The sequence below is a fragment of the Balaenoptera musculus genome, chromosome 18 (assembly GCF_009873245.2).
Source record: "Balaenoptera musculus isolate JJ_BM4_2016_0621 chromosome 18, mBalMus1.pri.v3, whole genome shotgun sequence".
In the NCBI taxonomy this organism is placed as follows: Eukaryota; Metazoa; Chordata; class Mammalia; order Artiodactyla; family Balaenopteridae; genus Balaenoptera; species Balaenoptera musculus.
This window is the reverse complement of record NC_045802.1, coordinates 911,103-936,640: the sequence shown is the minus strand read 5'-3', so window position 1 is coordinate 936,640 and position 25,538 is coordinate 911,103. Positions and strand designations below refer to the sequence as shown.

Here is a 25,538-nt window from a genome sequence, read left to right as displayed (position 1 = left end):
GCTTATGTGACCTTTTGTTCTGAATAAAACTCCACGTGGTTTGATTATATTTTTTAAAAGTACCAGCAAACACAGTATTGACTTCTTACCCTTAGAGGAAAACGTTTAAAATCTTGTCGCTGGTTTAGAAATGGAATTCATGTCATAATATTTACACAGCTAATTTCACTATATTAGATATTAACTATTAGATATTATTAAACTTGAAAATATTTTATTTTTGAGGGGTGATCCTGATAAAATTACTGGTAGTACTTCTGCCTTGCACTTTGACTTTTGCACACCTCTGGTTATCTGCTGGTGTCTGTGCCGTTTCCACCACCACGGTGCTGATTGACTAACCTGGGCACGCTCGGCCGGTATGTGGAGAGGAAGGAGCTGGGAAGCCTGACCTCAGAGTGGGAGACCCTTGAGGATGGATTTGGTAGCAAACCACTGGCAGCGCTGTCAGCCCCCGCTTTGGATCACACCTCAGAATAGTGGGTCTCAAACTTTAGTGAACAAAAGTCATCAGAAGGTTGGATAAAAATGCAGATGCCTCGATTCCGTGCGCGGGGGGTCTGAATCAGTGGGTCTGGGATGGGGGCCTGAGAATTTGCATCTTTAGCAAGCACCAGTTGATTCTGTTATCTGACCCCACTGAGAACCATTCCCCCGATTCACCAGCGACTGGGAGCTCAGGGGCCCTCCTGGGTAGGCGTGACCCTGGTGGGATGTCCCCGGGGGGTGGCAGGCAGGAAGCTTGCTCTGGAATGTCCAGCGAGAATCCTCTTCTGTTCCGCCTCCCTCCACAGCAGGGCGGCACCCGCCGTGAGCATCGCGTTCCCAGGGACCTGCGTCACCCGTGGGCCTGCGCTTGGGTGTCTGAGAACGTCTTCTCACCCCCACCCCCTTCTGTACATCGTCAGAATTTCCGAGCAGTTGTTATCTGCGGTATTTAATCCAAATTTGCTCCTCTAGCCTCCTCCGTTACCGCCCTATTAAAGTAATTTTAGATCTTTAGAAACAAAGGTCTTTGTCAAAAGATTTCCAATTAGAAGCGGACTCTCAAGAAGCCTTTTGGGAGTTATGGATGTAACATGTTTGTTCATTTCATGGAGGTAAGATTTTTCCTTGAAGATAAGTTGATCTGGTGCTCAGGACAAACAAGTGGTGATGACTGCTGTTGATATCCCAGCGCTTTGCCTGCAGTGCTGTCGTGTATTCTGTGTGTAGAACCCACCCCCAACGCGGTTGAAGGACTTTTTTATTATGAGAATTTTCAGTCCGATACACAACTAGAAAATACAATTCCCATATCTGCATCACCTGGTGTCCAGAGTTACCAAGATTTGTCATACTTTTCGGCAGCATTTTTTTCCCCTGTTCTTAAATTTTGCTGGTCGTTTTTTTCATTGGTTCTTTTTGGAATGACTCAAACATGAAACGCTTTGCTTGGGGTCTGAGTGCGGTGATCCTGAGTAGTAACTGGAAGATGTCCTTTTCAGGAATGTGTTCCAGAAAACCTAGAGCTGAAGAAGCAGCTTTTTGCCCAGCTGGATGGAATCGTTGGTGACCAGGTTGTCCTGAGCAGCTCCAGCTCCTGCCTCCTGCCCTCCCGGCTGTTCTCTGGCTTGGTACACGTGAAGCAGTGCCTCGTGGCACATCCTGTGAGTATGTCGAGCCTGGAGATGCAGCGAGTCTCACCTGGCTTTCTGGGAGCAACGTGTTTGGACGAATCTGCTAGTACTTTGTAACTGCTTTACTGAGATATAATTCACATATCACACAATTCAACTTGTACATTTCAGTGGTTTTTAGTATATTTAGAGAGTTGTACAATATCACTGTCTTACAAAGAATTTTGTCCCAAAATCCCTTGAACTGTATCTTGTACCTCATGCACTGTGGGAGAGAATGAGCAATACCTACAGACTTTCGCCCTTAAGTAACTCACCGTCTAGCTGAGGGGAGAGACTGCTAATCAAATCATCCCAGTGCCAAGGAAAGGTGCTACGTTAACGAAAAGTCTGGACCACATGGGATTCTGCAGGTGGGTCACCTGTACCGTGTGGTTTCCTGAACTTAGCTCAGAGTTTGGTCACTTGTGCTGATGTGCAGGGTCCGGGTCCCCCCCGAGATTCCGGTGCAGCAGCTCTGACTTAAACCCTCCTTTTTGTGGTCCCTTCCACCAGACGTTGTCACTGACTGTGCCAACGTACTCACCAGGTGTGCGCTGCGAGGCGTGTTGGACCATGAGCTCCAAGTTGGCACGTGGGCACTCAGTCTTTTTGCGATTAACGTGTTAATGTCAGGAAAGGGGAATCAGAGTGGGGATTCAGGGGTCATTCGGTGGACGTTTGAGTACCGAGTGGAGGTCAGTGTGACCTTGGAGAACTGGGACAGCCTGCTACGACAGAGACGCTAACTTAGCTCAGGCCCACCCGGGCCAAGAACAAGCATGGGCCTCGTAGAATTGCCAGGAGACCAGCTTGACTGCAAGAGCAGGAGAAAGGTGGAAGGCTTGGTAATACTTGGGTCATGGAGAATCGTGAGAGTTACTCTGAAGAATGAGAACTGGCTTAGGTACGGGGCAGCTCCTGCACGGAACTTGGGGCAGAATTCCCAGCACGAGTGGCCAGGGCCTAGGGAGGTGAGGGGTCCTCGAGTGGGGAGCAGGGAAATTCCTCTTTCTGAGCAAGAGGAGGTTAGAGGGGGAGATGAAGACAAAGGGGAGTCATAGATGCCTGCTGGGTCTTCCGTGCTGCACAGAGGGACAGCCTGGACCACTGTTAATGTGACTGAATGGTTCTGGATGTCCTCACACTGAAGTTTAATGGAAAGTGTAAAAGAATGGTTATAAAACAAGGAGACTTAGACCCAGAGCACAGAGAAGAAAACCAAGCATTTAGTTACCACTCCATACAGGTGAAAACAGCACCAGAGAGACCTTAATTGAAGCATCCAAATACCAAGTCCCATGAAACATGTCATGTCTTTGCTTCCGTGACACGTGTGTGTCCATAAAAAGCCTCTTAGACACCGTGATTGTTACTTGGTTGCTTCAATAAAAGGTGCAAGCCTCTTAGTCAAGAGCTTCCATTTCTTTTTTTTTTTTTTTAATTTTATAGCTACTTTATTTTTATTTTTATTTTTTATTTATTTTATTTTTGGCTGTGCTGGGTCCCCGGTTCGCGCGAGGGCCCTCTCTAGCTGCGGCAAGTGGGGGCCACTCTTCATCGCGGTGCGGGGACCACTCTTCATCGCGGTGCGCGGGCCTTTCACTATCGCGGCCCCTCCCGCCGCGGGGCACAGGCTCCAGACGCGCAGGCTCAGCAGTTGTGGCTCACGGGCCCAGCCGCTCCGCGGCATGTGGGATCTTCCCAGACCAGGGCTCGAACCCGTGTCCCCTGCACTAGCAGGCAGACTCCCAACCACTGCGCCACCAGGGAAGCCCAGAGCTTCCATTTCTAACCAGTGTTTTTATTTCTAAGTCAGTTTAAAAAACAACTGAATCAAATTGTTCAGAAAACACCCCCTAAGTCCTCTGACAGGAGTTTTACCCCATCTCTCTCTTTTTTTAATATTTATTTTATTTATTTATTTTTGGCTGTGTTGGGTCTTCGTTGCTGCGTGCGGGCTTTCTCTAGTTGCGGCGAGCGGGGGCTACTCTTTGTTGTGGTGCGCAGGCTTCTCATTGCGGTGGCTTCTCTTGTTGCGGAGCACGGGCTCTAGGCGCACAGGCTCAGTAGTTGTGGCTCGTGGGCTCAGTAGTTGTGGCGCACGGGCTTTGTTGCTCCACGGCATGTGGGATCTTCCCGGACCAGGGCTCGAACGCATGTCCCCTGCATTGGCAGGTGGATTCTTAACCACTGCGCCACCAGGAAGTCCCGACATCCCTGCTTTATAGTAAAGAAAAGTTCATCTAGGAGAGACATGCTTCCAGTTCTTATAATTCTGATCTTAAAAAGGCCAGAGGTTAAAACATTTTTATAAGAATTCAGTGATTATAGGCAGGAGACAAGTGATTCAGCAAGGCATTGATTTGTAATTTATCTGAAATAGGTGCTGTCCTCGCTTGCTTTCTAAGAAGGCTGCGACAGGGCGACCAAGACAGGCTGGGAGCAGAATAAACCTCTGAAGCGTGTGGACCAGCTGCCTCTCCAGCCGGTCTGAGGAGAAATAATTTCTTCTCTCTTCTGTAGAACACGTCATTTTAAAGTGGATGCTTCTTGTAGTTATTTGGTAGATGTGAGATTCTACCCATTTTCACCCAAACATGGAGGAAAAACAATTTAAAGTAAAGCATCGCTTGGGGAACAGTTTAGTGTGCATTTGCTTAGTGGTGAGGCCAATCAGCAGCCTTTTATCAAAGAGCCTTTTCCTTTTTTTGTTTTTGTCTTTTGGCCGTGCCCTGCGGCACGTTGGATCTTAGTTCCCCGACCAGGGATCGAACTCGTGCCCCGTTCAGTGGGAGCACGGAGTCTTAACTACTGGACAGCCAGGGAAGTCCCTCAAACAGCCTTTTCTTTAGATGTAGGAGAATTTTCTTTGAGAATCTTCAAGAGTGGTTTCTCGAAGGAAACCAAGAAAACCAGAGCTGGGCAGGCAAGCATTTCCACTGTGGACAGACTCTTCCTGTCTTAGCATCCATCACGATGTTGAGGCTGAAGAGAGCTTCTGATATTGTGTGACTTCTAGGTAAGATATGATTGCGGAAGCAGATGTTTGAGGCTCGACATGGAGAAGTTAAGGAAATACCAACTTTAGGGAAGATACTGCCAATCCAATAATTTTTTTTTAAATTAATTTATTTATTTTTGGCGGTGTTGGGTCTTCGTTTCTGTGCGAGGGCTTTGTCTAGTTGCGGCGAGCGGGGGCCACTCTTCATCGCGGTGTGCGGGCCTCTCACTGTCGCGGCCTCTCTTGTTGTGGAGCACAGGTTCCAGACACACAGGCTCAGTAGTTGTGGCTCACGGGCCTAGTTGCTTCGCGGCATGTGGGATCTTCCCAGACCAGGGCTCGAACCCGTGTCCCCTGCATTGGCAGGCAGGTTCTCAACCACTGCGCCACCAGGGAAGCCCTCCAATAATTTTTAACACTGACACAGTAGACTGGCAATGACTTGTGGAAGGAGGATGGCTGGGGGCAGGGTAGGTAGAAGCTTACAAGGTCAAGAGAGCTGGGAGCAGAGAAATCCCGAGGGAGGTCAGGTGTTTGGAGGTAAGCGGTAAGTGTACAGGATGGCAGTTTGCACCCTCCGATGGGAACCTCAGTGTTGGTTATGATTCATGCAGTTCTGTGCTCAAGTTCTTTCGTTTTCTCCCCCCTCTGTGCATTACTTTATTTCTCGAGTTTCTTGTCACGGGATGCTGAATCTCGAGGGGCCCCATCTGCCCTGCTGCTGACCCTTCGGGACGGTGAGCCAGCTCTGCCGGAATGACGCCCAAACGCCAGCGCCGTCTTCCTGACTCTCTCTGCTCTGTCTCTCTCCTAAGGTAAATCCACCCTATTACGTCCCGTTGGTGGAGCTGGTCCCACACCCGGAGACGGCCCCTGCGACGGTGGACAGAACCTACGCCCTGATGCGGAAGATCGGACAGTCCCCGGTCAGACTCACGAAGGAGGTTGACGGCTTTGCTCTGAATCGTCTCCAGTATGCCGTCATCAGCGAGGCCTGGAGGCTCGTGGAGGTGTGTGTGCCGCCCGGTGTCCGGGCAGCCGAGCAGAGGGGGCGGGAGCCTCTGGGCACGCCGTGCGGGTGGGAGAGTCAGACACTTGCTCTGTTCTGGAGACCGAGGGCAAGCTGTTCCTCTCTGTGTTTCAGAGATCCCGCTGTACGGTAGGTCACTTGGTATTCGGATGTGGTGATGGGCTCCTCTTCTTGTCCTTTCCTGTCGTTACCACGTAATTATCTCTGTGACGTGCTGCATGTTCCCACAGTCTCAGATTCTGCTCCCCGCACTCCCAGTATTATAATTTTTCAGGAGGAAAAATAAATTATATTTTGAGTAAACTTGTATCCTCTAAAGGAACCGAGTTTATTTCAAGAGCTTGAGGAAGAAACAGTGGATGACTTTTAAACTTGTTAGTAGTATGCTTGTCTCACATATAGACAGGAGATTATTTATATATATATAAATTTATATACATATATATTTACATACATGTAAATTTATATACATATATTTACATACATGTAAATTTATATACATACATGTAAATATATGCATATATATTTACATATGTGTAGATATATATACATATATATTTAACATCATCCTTGAATTAAAAGATTTTAGACGTGACTTTAAAAATTGCCTGGCCACACGCACGCCCACCTGCATTTGTGTGAGGGCCCTGGTCCCTGGCAGGGAGACGTCAGGGCAGCTCCACACCTGGGAGTGGTCCAGGCTCTGCTGGTCTGGGCTCCATCCCTCACTTTCTGATGCTTCCCCAGCTTCTGCAGGGGTCAGTAGCGTGCTCTGCCCACACCTGTCGTGCTGAAACTCGGCAGAGTGAGCAAGGGTCTGTCCAGGTACATGCGGCGAGAAGGGGGCTCGGGCTCAGTCATCTTCGCCTGGAATGGATTCACAGCCGCTAGTCTTGACTCTTGCGGATGCCTGGCGGTCCCAGCCTGAGACGGAACAGAGATGCTGGCCTGGGGGCACTGGATTTCAGCTTCCCAGTGCAGGATGCACGTGACTGTCCCACAGAACCCTGGCTCTGGTGTTTGGTCACATCCCTGTTGGGTTCATCATCTGACCTGACTGCTCACACTAGCTGCAATTCTGTGTCCTCACTGTTTGAATCCAGTTAATGCTTCTACATCTTCAAGATACAGTGTTGGGATTCCCACTGTGAAGTTTTCAGCTTTAATTTCTCGGTGACCGTAAAATGTTTTGGAATGTCAATTAGTGGTAGAAGCACTGAAGTAAAAACAGCCCCTTGGAGATCTGTTTAAAATATTTCCACCGGGACTTCCCTGGCAATGCAGTGGTAAAGAATCCGCCTTCCAATGCAGGGGACACGGGTTCAATCCCTGGTCGGCGAACTAAGATCCCACAGTCCGCGGGGCAACTAAGCCCGGGCGCCACAGCTACTGAGCTTGCGCGCCTCAACGAGAGAGCCCGCGTGCCACAAACTACAGAGCCCACTGCGCTCTGGAGCCCATGCGCCACAACTAGAGAGAAGCCCACGTGCCACAACAGCAACAGAAGATCCCACATGACGCAGCTGAGACCCGACGCGGCCAAAAAAATAAAGGATATAAATAAAATAAAATAAAAATATTTCCACTTGTCTAGAGTACAGGAACTTAATATACCGAAAGAAAAATTCACTATTACAGTGAAACATTGCGGAGGTTTTAGGGCAACTCTTACTTTTATTTGTGAGATATCTTAGTGCCTGGAAGAGATGAAGAAAAGCCCTGCAGTTGAATTTTGCTTTCTCTCATCTAAACGAGGAACACCAACTCGAGGAAAACTTAAGAGTTGGGAAGTTTTCCTTCCTCTTCTGTTCTCTGGAAGAGATTGTAAAAGTTCTGTTGATTCTTTCTTAAATGTTTGGTCGAATTCTCCAATGAAACCACCTGGGCCTGGAGAATTCTTTTTTGGTCTTTAATTACAAATTCAACAGCTTTAGTGGTTGTAGAACCATTCAGGCTGTCTGTTTCATCTTGGATGCGTTTTGGCGGTTTATGGTTTTTGAGAAATCGGCCCGTTTCTTCTGTCGCTGAATTTATGAGCGTGAAGTTGTCGGTGGTGCCCTCTCTTCCTTTTAGAGGCTGCAGGGCCTGTAGTGACATCCCTGGGTTCATTCCTGTTGTGGGTGATTCATGTCTGCTGTCTTTATCTTTGTCATGCTGGAGATTTATCAGTTTTGGTGCTTTCTTGAAGAGAAGGCTTTTTGTTTCATTGATTCCCTCCCCCTGCCGCCCCCTCCACTGTGGTTTTCCTGTTTTCAGTCTCACTGACTCTGGAGGGAGGGTATCCCTTCATCCTTGCAGCCAAGCAGGAGAGAGAAGTTCTAGGAAAGACAAGGTGGGAGCTGTGTGTGTGTGTGTGTCTCCTGCACGGGCCTGTCCGTCGTGGGGAACCAGGGGAGCCGAGCCAAGGTCGGGAAGAGGCTGCGTAGGGCACACTGTCCCGTCCCAGCCCGTGCGCTCCGCAGGGCATGCATTGTGGGAGCAGGATGGGTGCCCCGGCACCAAGGGCACGTGGATGCTCACAGCCACGCGGTCCTTTTTTCCCGGACTGTTTGACTGCAGAATTGGGACGGAGCAGCCCTTGTTGGCTGGGAAATGCCGATGGCTATAGTCTCGTCATCCGAGATTAGGTCACTGGGTGACAGGATCCTGCTGGCCAGAAAAGTGATTTTCAGTCGATCTTAAGCTGACGAGCACAATAAGGGAAGTAGTGTTGTGATGACAGACTCTCGCCCAGACAACAGCTGAGCTTGTAGTGCCCGTAAATTCTTGCCCCGTTGAGGGAGGGTACGTGGAGGCGAGCGGGAGTGAATCACGGAGCCGCCCTTGGGTTCTCAGCCCATCGGAATGTGTGGGTGGTAATGAGCTTTAAATTGCTTACCTCGGGTTTTGTTCATCCTTCTGAGAAATGTGACGTCCAGGTGATTTCTGCTCCTTGGGCCTCTGGTGTCTTGCTCAGGGGCTGTGGTCTGTGCAGGACCCTTTGAGAGAGTCCAGGCTTCCGTGGTCCAGCTTTATTCCTGGCACGAACACAACTGTTATGAGGACTGGTTTCGGCTAATAAAGTGCATCTCGAGGATCGTGTGGTAAAGTTAACAGATGAGACATTTTGTGGTAAAGCCACTCAAGGGTTTCTGTTGGATGTAATTTACGAGAGCACAGCGGTCTCTCCAGCGTATTTGAAGTCATGTCTAGATTACTTCCAATACCTAATACGACCTCAGTCATGTGTAAATAGTTGTTCATACAATGTCAGTGCTATTTAAATAGTCGTAAATAGGATGTAAAAACTGTGTAAACAGTTGCCTTTCCTAACAAATTCAAATTTTGCCTTTTAGAGCTTTCTGGATTTTTTTTCCTGAATATTTTTGATCTACGATCGGTTGAATTCGAGGATGTGGAACCCGTGGATACAGAGGGCTGACTGTAAAACACAGGAATTAGGAGTCTTAGCACAGCAAACCACTGAGAATCATGTACTCATCAGTGACTTCAGTTTGTATATAGTATTTCAGAGTTTACAAAGTACTTTCCTTTACATTTCTCGTGATTTTCAGATTTTTTCAGATCATCCAGTCCTAAAACCATGAGAGACATATTGTTATTTTTGCCTTTACAAATTAAGTGGTTTGATCCACGTTCCCCGGCCTGGTAGGGATTCAGACCTGTGCCACCTGTGTGCCGCGGTGTCTGCATTTGTAAGTGAAGATGACAATGGACTGTTCCTCATCAAGATCTGATGAGGGTTGGATGGGTTATGTATGTAGAGGGCTTAGAACGTGGCTGGCGTATACTAATGGTTGAGTAGATGTTATGGATTACAGTGATGATGGTGACAGCCATGTTTTCTGAATCCCAGAGTCCAGGGACGTAACAGCAGTCACCAGTGAGTTAGCTCTGAGCTGAAATGCTCACATGCCAGCTGCACAAGTGAGGTCCTAGGGCTGGGGATGGCAGCGTGGGCTTCACCTGGGCGCTTGTTAGAAATTCAGCATCTCAGGCCCCACCCCAGCCCTGCACAGTTGGATTCTGCACTTTATCAACCCCCTCCCCTCCCAGGGGATTCATGTGCATCGTAAAGGGGGAGGAGTCCTGGCTCACGCCCTGAGACCTCAGCCTCAGCCTTGACGTATCGAATTCCATCTGTTCTAAGATAAAATTTATTTATTTTTTTTACATTTTAACATCTTAGTTTTATTGCCAGCATTTTTCTTCCATAATGGAGCGTTAAATGCTAATTTAACTCTCGATCAATGGAGTCTTAACTTCAATGAGATACAGTATATTCTGCCGTCTTTTTCAGTTGCCTTTTCTCCTTCCATGTTTTCTGTCTTTGCGTGTCTCCTGTTTCTGACCCTCTTTATCTCTGACTCAGGGCTCATAATAGATGAACATGCAGCTCTAACCACCTTTGCTTAGTGGAAAGACTCTTACATGGTCCCGATTCCTAGTCCTAGATTTATGACACTGAATACCTCTGGTTATCCCAAAAAAGATGTGAAAATTGATTTTAAAAAAAGACTTAATTCACTTTTGATTAAAACACAAACACAGCAGAACGAACGAATGCTAGGTTTTCACTGCTCCTCCAAATCAAAGCTCCCGTCCCCCGCAGCCCCCCAGATGGTATCTCCCCGTCACGCCGGCCGCAGGCTTGGCATCAGCGATCCTCATGTGGCCTTTGGTTTCCGGAGCAGGGGTGCAAACTGTAGTCTGGTTTTCCTCATTTAGTCACAGGCCTGTGAGAACAGAGTGTCCCTCCGAGGGTGACGGCCGAATCAAGCAGGCTCCTTGGGCCTGAGAGGCAGCTCTGCCGGCCACCGCGAGTCCGGTGCTCCTGGGCTGGTGCTGTAGGCTGGGCTGCGAGTTCCCAGCCTCGCCCTGAAGCTACACCTGAACTGGAGCGAACTGCCAGCTCCTTTACGGAGGGGCCGACACCAGGGGGACTGATGGTGCTGAGCGGGGTTTGGGGGGAAGATGACCTGACACTGTAGACTCACTGCCTGAATGACGTCTTGGGTTTCTCTCACTTGGGCTGCGATCGCGCGGGGGTAGGCGGTTGTTGGATTTTGCTCTTCTTTTAGAAGCCAGTGTGAGCATGGGCCCAGTTCTCCAAGTTCAAGTTCAACCCCAGAAGTTTGCTTCTCACACATGGAGCCTTCTGAGAAGGAAGCCAGGTCAGACAGCGAGCCGCCTCGCAGCCGTCCTTTCCTGAGTCTGGGGGGGCTTTTTCCCATGAATGTCACTCTGAGTAAGTACAGGACCTGCCAATTCTTCTGGAAGAAAAACAGCACAAACAGGTGGCGAGGATGAAGAGAAGAAAGGGCAGGCAGGCTCAGGCTGAGTCACTTGCTTTGCAGGCTTTGGGGTCAAGGAAGGCTGTAGAGACTCGTGGCCCGAGTGGCCCGACAGGAGAAAGCATGTTCAAAGCCGTGCTTCCGGGCAGGTGGAAGGTGGGGCTCTTTTAGAAGTTTTTATTTAGAGAGAAGGTGTTGGAAACAGCAGGACCGCTTAAGGCTTGGCTCCCCTGGAGCGGGGCCAGTAGGAAAAAGCTGAGGCTTGAGCAACATGTTACGGAAGAGACCTTGGCGACACCCATCGGTGTACTTGGCAAGAAGAGTCATGTAGAAGGAGTGAAGGGCAGTTAAGGGCGCCAAGAAAGAGCCCGGCTCCTGCCCTCTGCACCACACCCTCAGCTGTAGGATTTTCTACATTTTACGTCTTTTAAAATTTAAACTTAAAAGTTTAGGGGTTGCGAATTCCCTGGCAGTCCGGTGGTTCATACTCTGAGCTTTCACTGCCGAGGGCCTGGGTTCACTCCCTGGTCGGGGGACTGAGATCCTGTAAACCACACGGCTCGGCCAAAGAAAGAAAGAAAGAATAAAGAAATAAAAAAATAAATTTATTTCTAAAAAAAACCGTAAACATTTTTTTTTTGGGGTGGGGGGAGGCCTTGCTGCACGGCTTGCTGGATCTTAGTTCCCTGACCAGGGATTGAACCCAGGCCCTCGGCAGTGAAAGCGCCGAGTCCTAACCATTGGACCGCCAGGGAAGTCCCTAGGTTTTTTTCTCAAAGAAGTAAAGTGTCTGAGTGCATTTCCTCATGGTTGCCTTTTCCTCCCCCAGCTCTGAGCCTCGGTCCTTCCAGGAAGGGTGCTTCCTCTGTTTGCCGCTTCCAGCCGGGGCCCAGGCAGCTCTCCCTGCTCCACCCAGGGCTCGGCTTCCTGCACCGCTGGGTGCCCGGTCCATCCCTGCTTTGTGTTCATCCGCTCCAGCGTCCACGAGTCTTGTGACTGCCCGTCGCCAGGCGCCCTAGGTCAAAATTCACCCATCGAAACTTTTTCTAAGACGTCTTCCTGCCATCTCTGCATTATTTATTGTACCTCCTGAAAACATAACCTCGACAAGGCTGAGGGAACTGTCTTACCCCGGCCCCTGGAGCTCACCTTTCAGCCCTGGCCCATGTCCCTGTGCCCACCTGGCCTCTGTCTTGCCTTCCGAAGCCTGGGTCAGCCTGTCCGTGGCAGGAAGTCCATCCCCGGAGGGCACTGAAGAGTTCCCGGGGTTCCAGCTGCTCGAGCTCTTTCTCCCGTGACGTTCACCGAGCCTGCCGTGGGCCCAGCTGCACTGTCGTCCTCCTTAGCTTAGCCTGCTTCTCGGGGGACGCATCAGCTGGGACTACAGGCCCTTTGGAGCAGGTGTGTCACCCCCTTCACGAGGACCATCCTCCAAATGAATCGAGACCTGCTTTCTCGGCTGTAAGTTGGAAGAGCCTCCTATCAGTGGCCTTCCGTTCGGAGGCAGATGGAGAGGGAGGCGTTTCTCATTACAGGGCAGCTCTGGAAGGACACCAGGGTCTCAGCATTTTAAGAAGCCCCAGAACTATATCAGAACCCACACCTGTGGCTCAGCAAGTGTTTCATGTTGTTCACTGACCACTGGGAGGCGATCAGATTCACGAGAGGCCACTCCTGGCCGACGTGTGCTGGGCCACGTGTGACACCCGTGGGAGTGCAGGCGCGGCCGGAAGGCGGGGGGCGCCTCGCTGCAGAGTCGTGCCTGAAGCTCCTGCGGGTGCCTTCTGTGCGTGGAGCTGGTCCGTCTGGCTCTCCCGAGGTTCCCGCCTGCGTGGGGAGGGCCCGGCCCGGCTGCAGCCCGCAGGCTCGGACAGTCTCTCTCAGGGCGGTACAGCCGAGAGACTTGATCTGCTGGCTGGGAATCATCAGTTAATTAGAACTCTCCCAGCAGCGATGGCCTGTAAGAAGTAGACCATTTTTGTAGTAGTATTTACCCTTTTATGGGAGGTTGTCTTCTGAGTAGCCACACTGGCCAGCAGCAAAACCCTACTGAAAGGAGAGATCCTGCTGACTTACTGTTTTAGAGGCAACTCCAGCCCCATCAACAGATAAACATAATGGAAACACCAACCACATGCTCAATTAAAAACACCTGCTTGGCATGCCTGGGGTTACATCAGCAGTGCTTAAAGCAAAAGCACCTGTGCTAGTATTCTAACCACTCTAAAAGAAAATCAGGGACTTCCCTGGCGGTGCAGTGGTTGAGACTGCACCTTCCAGTGGGGAGCTGGGGTCCCGCATGCCTTGGGGCCAGGAAATCAGGGCATGGGGCACAGGCAGTATTGTAGCAAGTTCGCTGAAGACTTTTAGGATGTTCCACATCCCAAAAGAAAAAAAAAAAATCTTTAAAAAGGAAAAGAAAATGAAATGAAACGCTGTCACTCTAACACCTGACTGCTAATCCTCACCCACAGGTAATCGGGCAGTGATGGGTTTCAGCTCCTCTGGTGTGAGCTGGAAAGTTAACAGGCAGGGCCGGGGAGGGCGGCGCCCCCGGTGGAGGACAGAGGTGGAGGGAAGACGTCCCCAGGAGAACAGGCAGAGAAGCAAGGCTGTAGGTGACCGCTGGGGCAGGGAGCCTGAGGCCCGGCCATCCTGCCTCCCCGAGGTGCAGGCCCTGGAGGTGCGAAGCTCCGCGGGTGGTCGTGAGGGGCAGGCGGCGATGGGCCGTGTGTGCCTCGGCGTGGAGGCTGAGGGCTTCCGCTGCTTGGCGCCGACCTCTCTGTCAAGAGCTCCGTTCCCGGACGACCCCAGTTACGTCTCCGCCACCTCACCGAGCCCTGGTGCGCTTACGTTTGCACGAACGGATGCCTTGTGCTGTGGCTGTATTTAAGGTCCAGACCTTTTCTTTGTTTTGGACTCATAATACTGGTGTTTTTCTCCCTGAAAGCTTCGTTACAAGCGCAGCAAAGTAAGAAAAATCACACGAGGGTGTCACTGCCGCGGCCCAGACAGCTCTGGACTATCCCTCGGATTACGACAAACTCTTTCCCTTCTTTCCTTTTCATTTTTTGGTCTCTTTCCGCTAAAAGCTTTATTCTTAAAAATACTCAAAGGGAAAATACCGCTTATGTTCCCTACCCTGAGTCAAATTGCTTTTATTTTTCTGCCTTCTTGTCTAGTCTCTGTCAAGAATACTTTGCTCGGGTTTTTATTCATTTCTAATGGCTTCATGAGATTTCATTTCACTGACCCTTTTGAAAAAATCTAACCTTTCGCCTGCTGTGGGTTGTTTTAAGGTCATTTCAAGTTTTCTGCTGCACGATGCCTCTTTGCACATACGCTCTCCTCCTCTGGTGCCTTCTTCCCCCAGAACAATCCGGGCAGTGGGATCGCTCCGTCGGGCCGGACGCCTGCCGAGGATGCGGCCCCGTCTGCCCCTCACTTCCCAGCGGCCTGGCCGGGACCGTCCACCCCGAGCTCTGGTCTCCTTGCCCCGCGTCCCCTCTGAGGCGCTGGATGCGGGGGTTTGATGCGTATGAGTCAGTGTCCTGTTGCATCAGCTAAACGTGTTCAGTCAGCTCTTCTCCAGGGTCGCACGGTTTGCCTGTGTCATCCCGCAGGAACGGCCCCGCCCCGCTTCCAGGAAAACACATGGTGCTGAGCGGCTCACAGACCCGACAGCCTCTGGGTGACAGCGGGGCAGCGCTTAGCAGTCTTCCCTTTTTCACCTATGAAAGCCCTGTCCTTGCCTCGCCTTTTCCCTGCAAGGAAGTGTGGGTAGGGACGGGCGGATCAGGACTTTGTCACTCTTGCTCCGGAGCCAGTTTTCATATTGCCTGTGGGAGACGCAGTGCTTAGTGAAGAGTGTAGAAAACAAAGACGTGCAAGCGTACGTGAGTGGAAGGAACTAACTCATGGTTCTAGCTGGTTTCTCGTGAGAAAAACCCGACTCCTCATCATCGGATAGTCCTTAGTTTAAACTCCACGATCAGTGACTATGTTATTACTCTGTACCATTTGTTCATAAGGGCTGCAGGGATGGACTTTCTAAAGAAGAGTCCAGTGCCCCGACTCGGGCTTGACTATCTCTGCACCGGGGTCACTGGCGTCTGGCTTGACACTGAACGTCTCTGGGGATCGGGGGCTAAGCCTGAGGTGGCCTCTTTCTCTGTATCCCCTTCTCCTGGGCCTCTGATGGGGGGTGACGCTGGACCAGCACAGGCTTCCCTCACGCCCTTGGATGTTGCATTTCGTCATCTGACACACTAAAGCTTTTTTTGTCTCAGTTAAGACGTTGGATTGAAGCCTGGACAGCTCTGGTTGGGGGAACCTGTATATCACCTCGTCCAGATTCCTGGGAGGCAGGTCTGTTCTGCGTGGTGATGGTGCTGGCCAAGGTGGAGAAGTGTTTGCACAAGAGAAACTTGAAAATTCAGGACCAAGTGTGGTGAAAAGTAGAGCAAAACAAAGTAGAAGATCAAAAGCTGGGAAATAGTAAAAAAGAACCAGACAAGGAAAGATGGCATGAGAAACGTGAGAAAAGCAAGTGAATATGAGGCCATGCCAAAAATATGTGCATTGAACAAGAAAATTTAATATGAGAAGGGGGTGATTAGAAGGAAGAATGTTTCTGTGCAGCCGGTCATCAGTAGAGGAAACAGTCCCAGGGCTCCTCCTTCAGCAGATTTTGCATTCCTGAGCTACGCAAGACCCCTGCCGCCTCCCCCTTCTTCCACGTCCCCCCGAAGGACAGGCTGAGCACCACGGTCGTTATTTTAGTGGTGTCTTCCCATCCTCCTCTCCCTGCTCACAAAGTGCCAGGCCCAGGATGCCCAAGGGTGAGGACCGTGCTTTGAACTTCCACTCTGTCCCCTGTGAGGTTCAGCTGGGCTGGGCCAGAGGGCCGGTCACACACAGGTTGCCCGTGTTTCTCTGAAGGTGTTTTATAGATGTGATTAGCAGCTACAGTCAGTTGACTTGAATAAGGAGATTATTCTCAATAATCTGGGCAAACTTCATCCAATCAGTTGAACAGCCTTAAGGGCAGAGCTGAGGTTTCCACCAGTGGCTCCCGCCCGGGATCTCAGATGAGCCGGTGTCCACACGCCGATTCTTTGGCGTAAATCTCTTGGCGTATCTATAACTGAGTGGTTCTGTCTCTCTGGTGGGACCCTGACCGATACATCCCAGACCTTTCATTGCACTTGAAGTTTGCACCTTGCTTGTGGGCGGCAGTCTGGGAACCTCCTGTGAGCACGCCAGGTGCAAAGTGTATGCCCAGGCCGTGGGTGTGTGTTGGTGGATTGTGGAGAGTCTTAGACTTTAGCTAAAGGAGGTGAGTTGAGGCAGGAGGTGTTCAGTGAAGGGGCTCCTGCCCACTCTGGCTGGACTCTCCTCACCCAGGGGTTTTTCAGGACGTGACGCAAACCACCTTTTGAACTAGCAGTGATCATAGTATTCATTGCTCTGTCTGAGATTTAGGAAACTTTTAACCGCTTGGGCCTTTTCCTTGTACGTGTGACTTGAGAGTTTTACCACGAGATAGAGGTATACTGACCCCCCAGGCACACTGGAATGAGGGGGCTTCAGTGCTCAAACTGCTGCGGGGGTCCTGTCTCTATCCAGGGAGTCATCACCAGATCCATTCAACTCAAGCGCTTGGCCTGCCTTTTATGCCATCGCAAGGATTTATTTAGTTATTATTGATAATGTTAACATCTAGGCCACAGGTGGCACTAAGGCTCTGGGTGGAGTGGAGCTCATAGCACAACTTGACCATCCCGAACATGAAGCTTTAGTTCTGCACTGAGTGCAGCAGGGATGAACCCGGGCATTTGCCTCAGCGACACGGAACCCTAATCAGTGAGCATCTTGGCTGAATTTCTCATGGCCGTTTCTTTTCTTTGGATTTAGCTTCTGGGTAAAAACTCAAGCTTAGAGAAATCTGCCTCAGAAAATTCAAATGGGGCAGAAAGAAGCAGTTAGGAAGAGGAAATATTAAAACTTTTTCTCTTTTCTAATTTGTTCAGCTAATGAATAGCAACTGGTAAAAAACTGACCGCCCTCCGTGGATGAAGCAGGAGTGAAGGAAGTGTGGGTCCTCTCCAATGTGAGGGCGTCGGGTGATGGAGAAGCCCTCTAACGCTTTGATTAGTCGGGTCACTGTTAGCGCTCACAATGCTTACAAACCAAAACTTACTCTGGGTGGCTCCCTGTGTGGGTATTTTGAAATCTTTGGAAGTCAGCTCTGAAAGTACTGCATACAGTTGTGGGAGAAGAGAGTCGAGGCAAACACCGTCACAGGCCCAGGCTGGCTTCCAGGTCCGCATCCTTCCCAGTTTGGTGCTGGAATGGAAACTCTAGGCTGTTGGAATGTTGACCTGGGGGCCAAGGCTGAGGGAGGGTCCGCAGCCCCCGCGTGGCTGCCTTTCACGGCGCTCCCGAGCCTTGGGTGCGGGAATGCCTTGGCAGGTGGCTTTGGGCGGCCTGAGGAGAGGACCGGGAGCCACCCTTCCTGCCCAAGACATGGCGCGGAGGGAGCGAGGGAGAGAGGCGGCGGGACCCTGCGGACCAGCAGTCGTTTCTTGGTGGTTCTGGGCGGCACCACGGGCCTTGTGTTCAGTGTTTCCTCCTGGTGCCGATGCCCCGCCCCCCCCCCCCCCCCCGCTCTGCCATCAGGAGGGGAGGGCGGGCGACTGGTGAGTATCTGAGTGAACTGAGTTGCTTTGCTCTCATTAGCAGTCAGATGAACCCAAGGATGGTCTAGAACTAATAGGAAGCCCCGGGTCGGCGCCAGCTGGGGACAGCGACACGGGTGCAGGCACGTCGGCTCCCAGCGGAGGACGCGCCAGGCCGCGGCTCTGCAGTCGTTTACGGTGGGAATTAGGACAGCCCAGATGTTCACCAACAGTAGGATGGACAAGGAAGCCGCGAGGATGGACGCCTTCAGCGACACACGACTCTGGTGAATCTTAAAAGTGTGAGGTGGAGTGAAAGACGCAAGTCAGAAAAGAACGCACTGTGAATCCATCTCCAAGAAGATGAAAAACAGGCAGAATGCAGACTCCATGTTTCAGGAATGTGGAGGAAGTAATGGTTATTACATAAGTCAGGATGTTTGCCTCTGGGCGAGTCAGGAAGCCGGCCGGCCGTGCTGGAGGGGCCGCGCTCTCAGCTCCGCGTGCGGCTCCGCGCGTCCCCATGTGTCACACGCGCGTGCGCACGCGTGTGCAGCCACGCAGAAAGGGCTTCTCACCCAGGGTGCTCAGTCGCCCCAAGTCACCCCTGCCCTGCGTGGGCCCCCGGTCCCCCCAGCCGCGCAGACGCCCACGGGGGCCTGAGGGACTGTTTTCTCCCCCGGCAGCTGGGCCGCAGGGGTGTGGGGCGCGCGGGCCTCGTGGCGGCCTGGACTCTGGCGGTGGAGCCCCCGGCGGCGCGGGGCGAGGGGGGTGGGGGGGGAGGGGGGAGGGAGGGCGCCGCGCGGGGGGGCGTGTGCGCGCCTGGGCTGAGGGTCCAGGCGGACCGCGTCCTCCACCCCCGACTCCCTGTTCCCGAAGCGGGGCCTCTCCACGTGGAGGAAGCCGCTCCGGAAACCAGAGCTGGAGACTTCGCAGCCCCCCTGCCAGCCTGGCCGCGGGGCGTGCCACCTCCCCGCGCGGCCCGCTTCCCTCTCCCGGCGGCCGTGTGGGTCATCACCTCGCGTCCCTGCTCCTCCCGCAGGCGAACGCGTGGAGGGCAGGGCCGTGTGAGCAGCGCGCACACACACACACACACTGCTCTAAGCTGCCTTGCATCAAAGAATAGCACCTTTTTACGAACGCATCAAAAGCTGAGCACGGCCGGGCTTGCAGGCGGACGAAGCCTGGAGGACGGCTCTGCAGCTCTTCCGACAGCCCCGGGTCTTAGGCAGACGTGCAGAGAAGCCTTCCGACGGGACGAGGGTGGTAGGTTAGAGAAGGGGGGACAGTGGCGGGGCCGGAGGTTGAATCGGTATCCGACCATTTCACAGCGCACTCTCCTTTCAGGACCCGTTTGTGTACTGCAGTTCTGTGACGCCGCGTTTGATGAAGCCTGTGGCAGTGCTTTGCAGAGGATTGTGGGGTCCCGCTCTAGAGAAGTCAGGATGAGAATGACGGTAATGAAACGCTCTTTCCCGAGGACTCACCGCCTTGCCGGCCCGTTCTCTCCACTTAGGAAGGAGTAGTGTCCCCGGGCGACCTTGACCTCGTCATGTCGGACGGCCTGGGCATGCGGTACGCGTTCATCGGGCCCCTGGAAACCATGCACCTCAACGCCGAAGGTAGGCTTCCGTTCCGTCGCGTCCAAGGTGGGATTCTGGGCGGTTCAGTGCTTTCATGGTTTTGTAACGGTCAACCTTGCCTTTTCTTACAACTGAATAGAAACAGTGTCGCGCAGGAGATAGCGGCCAGTCCGTCATTCACAGGGAGGGGCTGAGGTGAAAGTCCACGTGGGCTCCACGCACCTCCCCGTGGCAAGAGCTGGGGGGCGGGGGCGGGGGCGAGATGCTGCCGACACCGCCAAGGACCCTCCAGCCTGAGGAAGACAAAGCTGTGTTTCCTGAGAACGATGGTGAAGTGCTTTACAGAGGCAAGAAGAAGAAATAGGATTGGGGACGTGACCACCGGAACCTCGACTGCACACACCTTTGCCCAAATAGGAGCAGCTTCTGGGCGTGTTTGCTGAGCGTGGGTCTCCTTCCAGAAGGCGGGGGAGGCCTGAGGGAGGGGCTTCTGCGGGAGAAGGGCTGGTGACAGCTAGGGGGACACGCCTGGCTGGCAGCTGCCCCAGAAGCCGACCTCCAGGGGCTGGGGGAGTAGGTGAGAGCCAGTGAGCTGGTGACACTGAAAGAAAAATAACTTGAGCAGGGGAGACTCTCCCAAGAATGAAACTTTCAGCCAGAGTTTAATCAACTGAAAAAAACGACGTCATTTGAAAAACAAGCAATAAAACCTACAACAAATTAAAGACAAAATAAATTTAAAAAGCTATGCATAAAAATCTGGGAAAATGTCACCTAAATGTTATTACTGCTGCTGTCTCTTGGTGCTGAAATGATGAGTAACTTATTATCCTTGTGCTTTTTTATGTTGTCATAAATTTGTACAATTTTTGTGTATTGTTTTAAGCATTAGGTTATTAACTTGTGAAACTTGAGTACAAAGAGAAAACAAATGTTGTGTTCAGCTCCATGGTCTACATTTAACGAACGTGTTGAGAACCTGGAGCATATCCAGAGGAAGGTGACCGGAGTAGTATGTGTCTGTCTGTCTGTCTGTGTCTTTTGTGGGGCTGGAGCTAGAACAGAAGACCGGAAACAGCCGGAGGAACTTTCTAGAACCTGGAGCTGATGTGCGGAGAGGCCCTGCTGTGAGAGGGGAGCTGAGTGGCCGGAGGCTGGTGCCCACCTGCCAGACGCTTGGGTTGAGGGGAGACTCCTGCAGTGAGGTCGGGGGGCGGGGGCCGGAGTAGGTGACCCCTGGGAGTCTGTTGGACGTAGATTTTAGAGTTCCACAGTGTTTCCCTGTTAGTTCAGTCACTTCTCACCACAGTAATTGGTGGAATATAGTTTCCAGTGAGTGAGTCAAGCAGTTTCCTAGATGCGTTGGTGCCCGGCTGCACACGTGTGCGCCCAGAAGCGGTTCAGTATGGGACGGTTCTCCCCGGGGTGGAGCGGGGAGAGGGGCAGCGCAGAGAGCAGCGAGCAGGGGTTCCCACGCTCGCTCATTAAAATGAAGTCTTGGAAAATTTCAAATGCTTTTTTCAACCAGAACCTTAAAAGTGAGGAATGTATTTAAGCATTTGAAATGGATGTAGACACTGCCTGGTAACCGTCATGTTTTTCTTTCTCTTTCTTCCTTTTTTTTTGTTTTTTCTTGAGAAAAATAAGATAATTCAGGTATCACGAGAAATCTATAGGGAGAGACTGAGAACAGCTTTAACTCTCAAACAAATAGAAACAGAAGCCGATGAAACCAGAAACTCAAGAATCAAATAGTGTGCAGACAGGAAGGAGGCCCACAGCAATTTTTCAAACAAAGCAGAAATGATAAGAAAACCTAATTGGCTTAATATGATAGTGGTGGACGGATGTAGTTTTCAACTTCAGAGCATTCCAAAGACCAGAGTTAGACAGTTTTGAGATCTGGCTTGGCATCAATGGAAATGTTCGTTATTCCTCACAGTGTCACCAGAATATATCAAGAATTCTTCCTTTTGGATATAGTTTTATATAAAGCCAACATCTCAGGTTAAGGCTAGTTACTAGTCTTTAAAAGCTACAGTTTATCTGGAAGTGGTAGAGGTATTTTAGAATTTGTTTTTAATCTAATAAAATAGCACCTGAGAAACAGGAGGCCAGCATGCCTACTCCGTTTGGCTACTTTTTAAGGCGGTGCCGGCTCTCAGAGTGGTGGGTCTGGCTGGTGGAGCCAGCCAGCGCCCCGCTGACCTGCAAGCTAGATGACCTTGGCACATCAGTTCACTGCACCTCAGTTTCCCCACCTGTAAAATGGGTATAGCAGCAGTGACCCCCCCCCCCCCTCACAGGGGTGACATGAGAATACACGGCGTGCAGATACTGGGCCCAAGTTAGAAACCAGTGAAATGAGCTAAATCTAATTTCACGAGAATCTGTTTTCTCCCCCCCCCCCCCCATCTTTTCTTATTCCGTATAAGCATCTCTTAAGAAGGTAGGTTCAGAGTCTTCTAAAAAGCTAAGCTCTATGAGTTTTTGGAAGAGGGTGTTGTTGACAGAGCAGAGGGCATGGATGTAAAGAAGATATGGAGGAAGGGCAGACTCGTGGGATAAAAGGTGAAGTGGTTTTTTTTCCTTTCCATTTTCTCTCCTTTTTTTTACATAGTTATTTATTTATTTATTAGGCTGTGTTGGGTCTTAGGTGCAGTGCGCAGGCTTAGTTGCCCCGCGGCATGTGGGACCTTAGCTCCCTGACCAGGGATCGAACCCACGTCCCCTGCGTTGGAAGGTGGATTCTTAACCACTGGATCACCAGGGAAGTCCCTAATTTCCATTTTCAGTGAAATTGTTATTCTAGAATTATTCCCACTCAGTTCACCTTTCATGGTGTAGAGAAGCCAAAATTATCGTTGGAAATATTTAAAAGCCTCCTTTTTTACTCTCTAATGGAAGGGGATGTGTTGCAAATAATAGTAAGAGTGATACCTTCACTGGAAAGTTGTCAATAAGGCACACCGCAGATCCTGACTGTAAGTCACTGTGAACTTCCTGTGTCTGGAGCGAGTGGAGGCTCCCAGCCTCGCCACAAACAACGGGCTGTTTATCCTGAGAGCTGAGTGCATGTTATAGAAAGTGTTTTTATGCTAATGAGACTGAAGTTTTCATTGGTTTTGGGGAGAAGTTATGGACTGTAAAGAGTTTCACCATATTTTATTCTGTTCTGAAGAAATAAAAGCCCTTTTAAAACTACAAATTGTATAAAAGGCAGTAGGGAAAAAAGGTTCTAGAAAGCCCCTGGGAGACTCAGATGACTTCACCGGGGCAGTGAAAGAGGGACACTCGTTCAGAAAACGTAAAGTAACCCAGAGGTGAAACACAGCACCTGAATTGAGTCCCGTGGCTCATTGCTGGGACTTGGGGGCCGGGGCAGCTTGTTTCTCCGAAAGTGGGTGAGTTCGCAGCTGCAGCACATCTGCCTGCTCTTTTCTCACTCAGTCTCTCCAGCTCATTCGGTTCAGCGTCTCTGCTTCCCAAACACGAGTAAGCTGTATTTGTGTCTGGATTTTATCACCTTGAGTTTGAATAAACCAACAAATAGGCACAGTGAAGTAAATATTTAATTTCCAAAAGTGAATAAGTGTCTGGGGCGTTTTCCATGTTCCAGAGATGCTGAGCCATCCAAGAGAACTGGGGGGGCGAGGGGGGGCCTTCCTGAGCTCTGGACCATCCCCTGGTGCTTCCGGTAAACACAGTGAAACCCCTCTTCTTAAAAGGGAGCGCCCACCACTTAATTGCAGGTGCTAACGTCAGAAAGGTAGCATTTCCGAATTCTCACCCTTCGAACCACTTTCTCTCCTAAGACAAAGTGGGTATCATTTTATCACCCTCAGAGAGAAGGCAAACGATTTGGGACAAATGCAGTTGAAATCAGCGAATTTAGGCTTTCACATCAGTGTAGATGCACCAGAACTAACCCCACAGAGGTTGTTTTTCTTTTTTAAGGCGTATCTAGTGGAGATCGTTTTTATTTTAAATGAATCACACAGTTTTCGTGGGGTCGGTGAGGGCCCAGCTCTGGATCTCTGCAAATCCTGCAGTTTTGTTTGTTCCCTTGTTATCTTTTTAGCCTGACTGACCAACTGCTGAGTCTCCCTGGTTTTGAGAGAGGTTGGCAAAGGGCCAGCGCAGCTCAGCGGCTCCGGGGCCAGGCTCTGGGGCCAGGCTCCCGATGCGACCTGCCTGGCGGGCAGGAGGGAGGGATTTGGGGGGGCGGAGGGCCACGCTGTGTGCCGATTGGCCAGTCCAGCAAGTCCGCCCCGCGTGTGGGCAGCTGACGGGCTTCCTCTTGGAGTCGGCCTCTGCCACGCTGCCCGCGCGCTGCTCCTAAGTGCGGCGCTTCCCCCCCCGCCCTCAGGATGAGCCTCTTCTCCATGTGCTTCTCCACCAGAATCCTAGGGCTCCATCTTCGATTCAGGGCCCGGAAGCCGCGGGCCTAGTGGGAAGTCATGTGGCCGGGGCTCAGATGCAGGTCAGGGCGGGTGGCTGGCGGCGCCCTAACCCAGCGGCCACAGCCGAGCCAGCCCCTGGGGTGAAGAGCCCGTGTTAAGGCTGCCGCTGCCCGGTGGGTCAAGTGCCAGCTAGAATCCAGGGATAAGAGCGGAGTGGGCAACGGATTTAGTTGAACTTGACATCTTTGGTTCTTAGAAAATGCATTCGAGCCATGTACACAAGTAACCTCATAGGTGCATTGTTGAAGGAGACGCTCGTGGTGAAAACAGGATTAATGTGATAGTCGAGGAATCAAAGCAGGAACGTGGGCCGACCCAGCGTCCCTGAGAGGCGCTGACCCAGGCCTGGAGGTCGGGTCGCTTCTCGGGCCTTTATTGCCGAGAAAAGCTTGAGTAGTGAGCCCAGGGCCGCTGACCGGGGTGCATTTCCCACCCGCAGCCCTGCTTCACCCACGGGAGGGTGAGCCCAGGGCGAGACTCTCCGGACACATTCTTGGTTTGAGCGCAGACAGGAGTTCTCTGACTTGGGGATTCTTGTTTTCTTCTGCTTCCAGGTATGTTAAGCTACTGTGACAGGTACAGCGAAGGCATGAAACATGTCCTGAAGACTTTTGGACCCATTCCAGAGTTTTCCGGGGCCGCAGCTGAAAAAGTGCACCAGGTGCGTAGACTCCGTGCCGGTGGAAGGCAAGGATTCGTTTGTAGCCAGGCTCTTTGCCTTGACTCTGAGGTTCCACGTTCCTGACTGTCCATAGCCCCGTCAGGGTCTCAGGGGACCCTCCGAGCCGTGTGACCAAGGAACTGGCAGCTCATTTTGACTCGTCTGAGGGAACCGTCGGCCCCTCTGGATTTGGAAAGTTATGTTAGTTGAGGGTTTGCCAGGCTTCTTTTGTCTCTGAAAGCAGATTCAGAGTTTGCATAAATAGGAGTAATTTCCCTCCTGCTAAGTTAGTTGCTCTTCATGCTTCTTTCCCCTTTTCCCCTCTTGTCTGTTCTTTTCTTTCCTGTTCCCAGGCCATGTGCGTGAAGGTTCCAGATGACCCGGAGCACTTAGCTGCCAGGAGGGAGTGGAGGGACAGATGCCTCATGAGACTTGCCAGACTGAAGAGCCAGCTGCAGCCCCAGTGAAGCCTCGTGCGACCACTGCCGCCCGTGCTGGAGCCCGTTCGCTGGAAGCACGAGCCCCTGTCAAGGGGCTCAGAGACGCTGGGAGGCCTTGGGAGCCCAGCAGGCAGAGCCCGACTTGCTCTCCACTAGGCAGGCGCCCCGGTGGACGGGGTGGTGCCCCAGACTGGGGGTCAGAGCAGCACTGAGGTCTGCGGGCTGGAACCCCTGCCACCAGGGCAGGCGAGAGAGCAAATCCTCTGAAGATTTTACCATTTATTTCCCGTGTGATTACATGTGGATACACTTCATAGCCAGTGATCGTAGTTTCAAGTTATTTTAATCTGCTGCAAAATAGTTTTATAATTATTTTCTGACCTCCTGCTGAGTACTCTGCGGCTCTGCATTTATGAGGCAACTCCCTTCACTTTCTTGATGCTTATTCCAAATAAAAGCGTTTGATTCCATAAAGACGTCTTTTCCTTCTGTTCTTTCTGCGCAAGTCGGTGATTCTGATGACGGACGTTATCTCGAGTGACCACGGTCGAGTCGTAAGCCCATCTTTTGTTCAGAGCCCTCTGTCATTCGGGGACAACCCCCCGTTTGGGCCAGTGTTTCCCACGGCGCCGCGGTCGGGTGTGCTTGGGAAGCCCCTTCTGGGGGTGGCGTGCACCCCACCGACGCCGCCCCAGCGAGCGCGTGACCAATGACACGGCCTGCCG

The 25,538-nt window shown here is 51.5% G+C and overlaps 1 protein-coding gene across 1 annotated transcript in view; it reads left to right on the top strand.

The window, feature by feature from the left end:
• Nucleotides 1-25,284, top strand: part of CRYL1 (crystallin lambda 1) — an 81,958-nt gene extending 56,674 nt beyond the window's left edge. Inside the window, exons 4-8 of the mRNA XM_036831477.1 lie at nucleotides 1,488-1,649; nucleotides 5,478-5,672; nucleotides 19,183-19,288; nucleotides 24,267-24,373; nucleotides 24,727-25,284. Coding sequence (XP_036687372.1) covers nucleotides 1,488-1,649; nucleotides 5,478-5,672; nucleotides 19,183-19,288; nucleotides 24,267-24,373; nucleotides 24,727-24,840 — 684 coding nt within the window. The 3' untranslated portion in view covers nucleotides 24,841-25,284. The remainder of the gene's footprint in view (nucleotides 1-1,487; nucleotides 1,650-5,477; nucleotides 5,673-19,182; nucleotides 19,289-24,266; nucleotides 24,374-24,726) is intronic.
• Nucleotides 25,285-25,538: the final 254 nt, after the last annotated feature.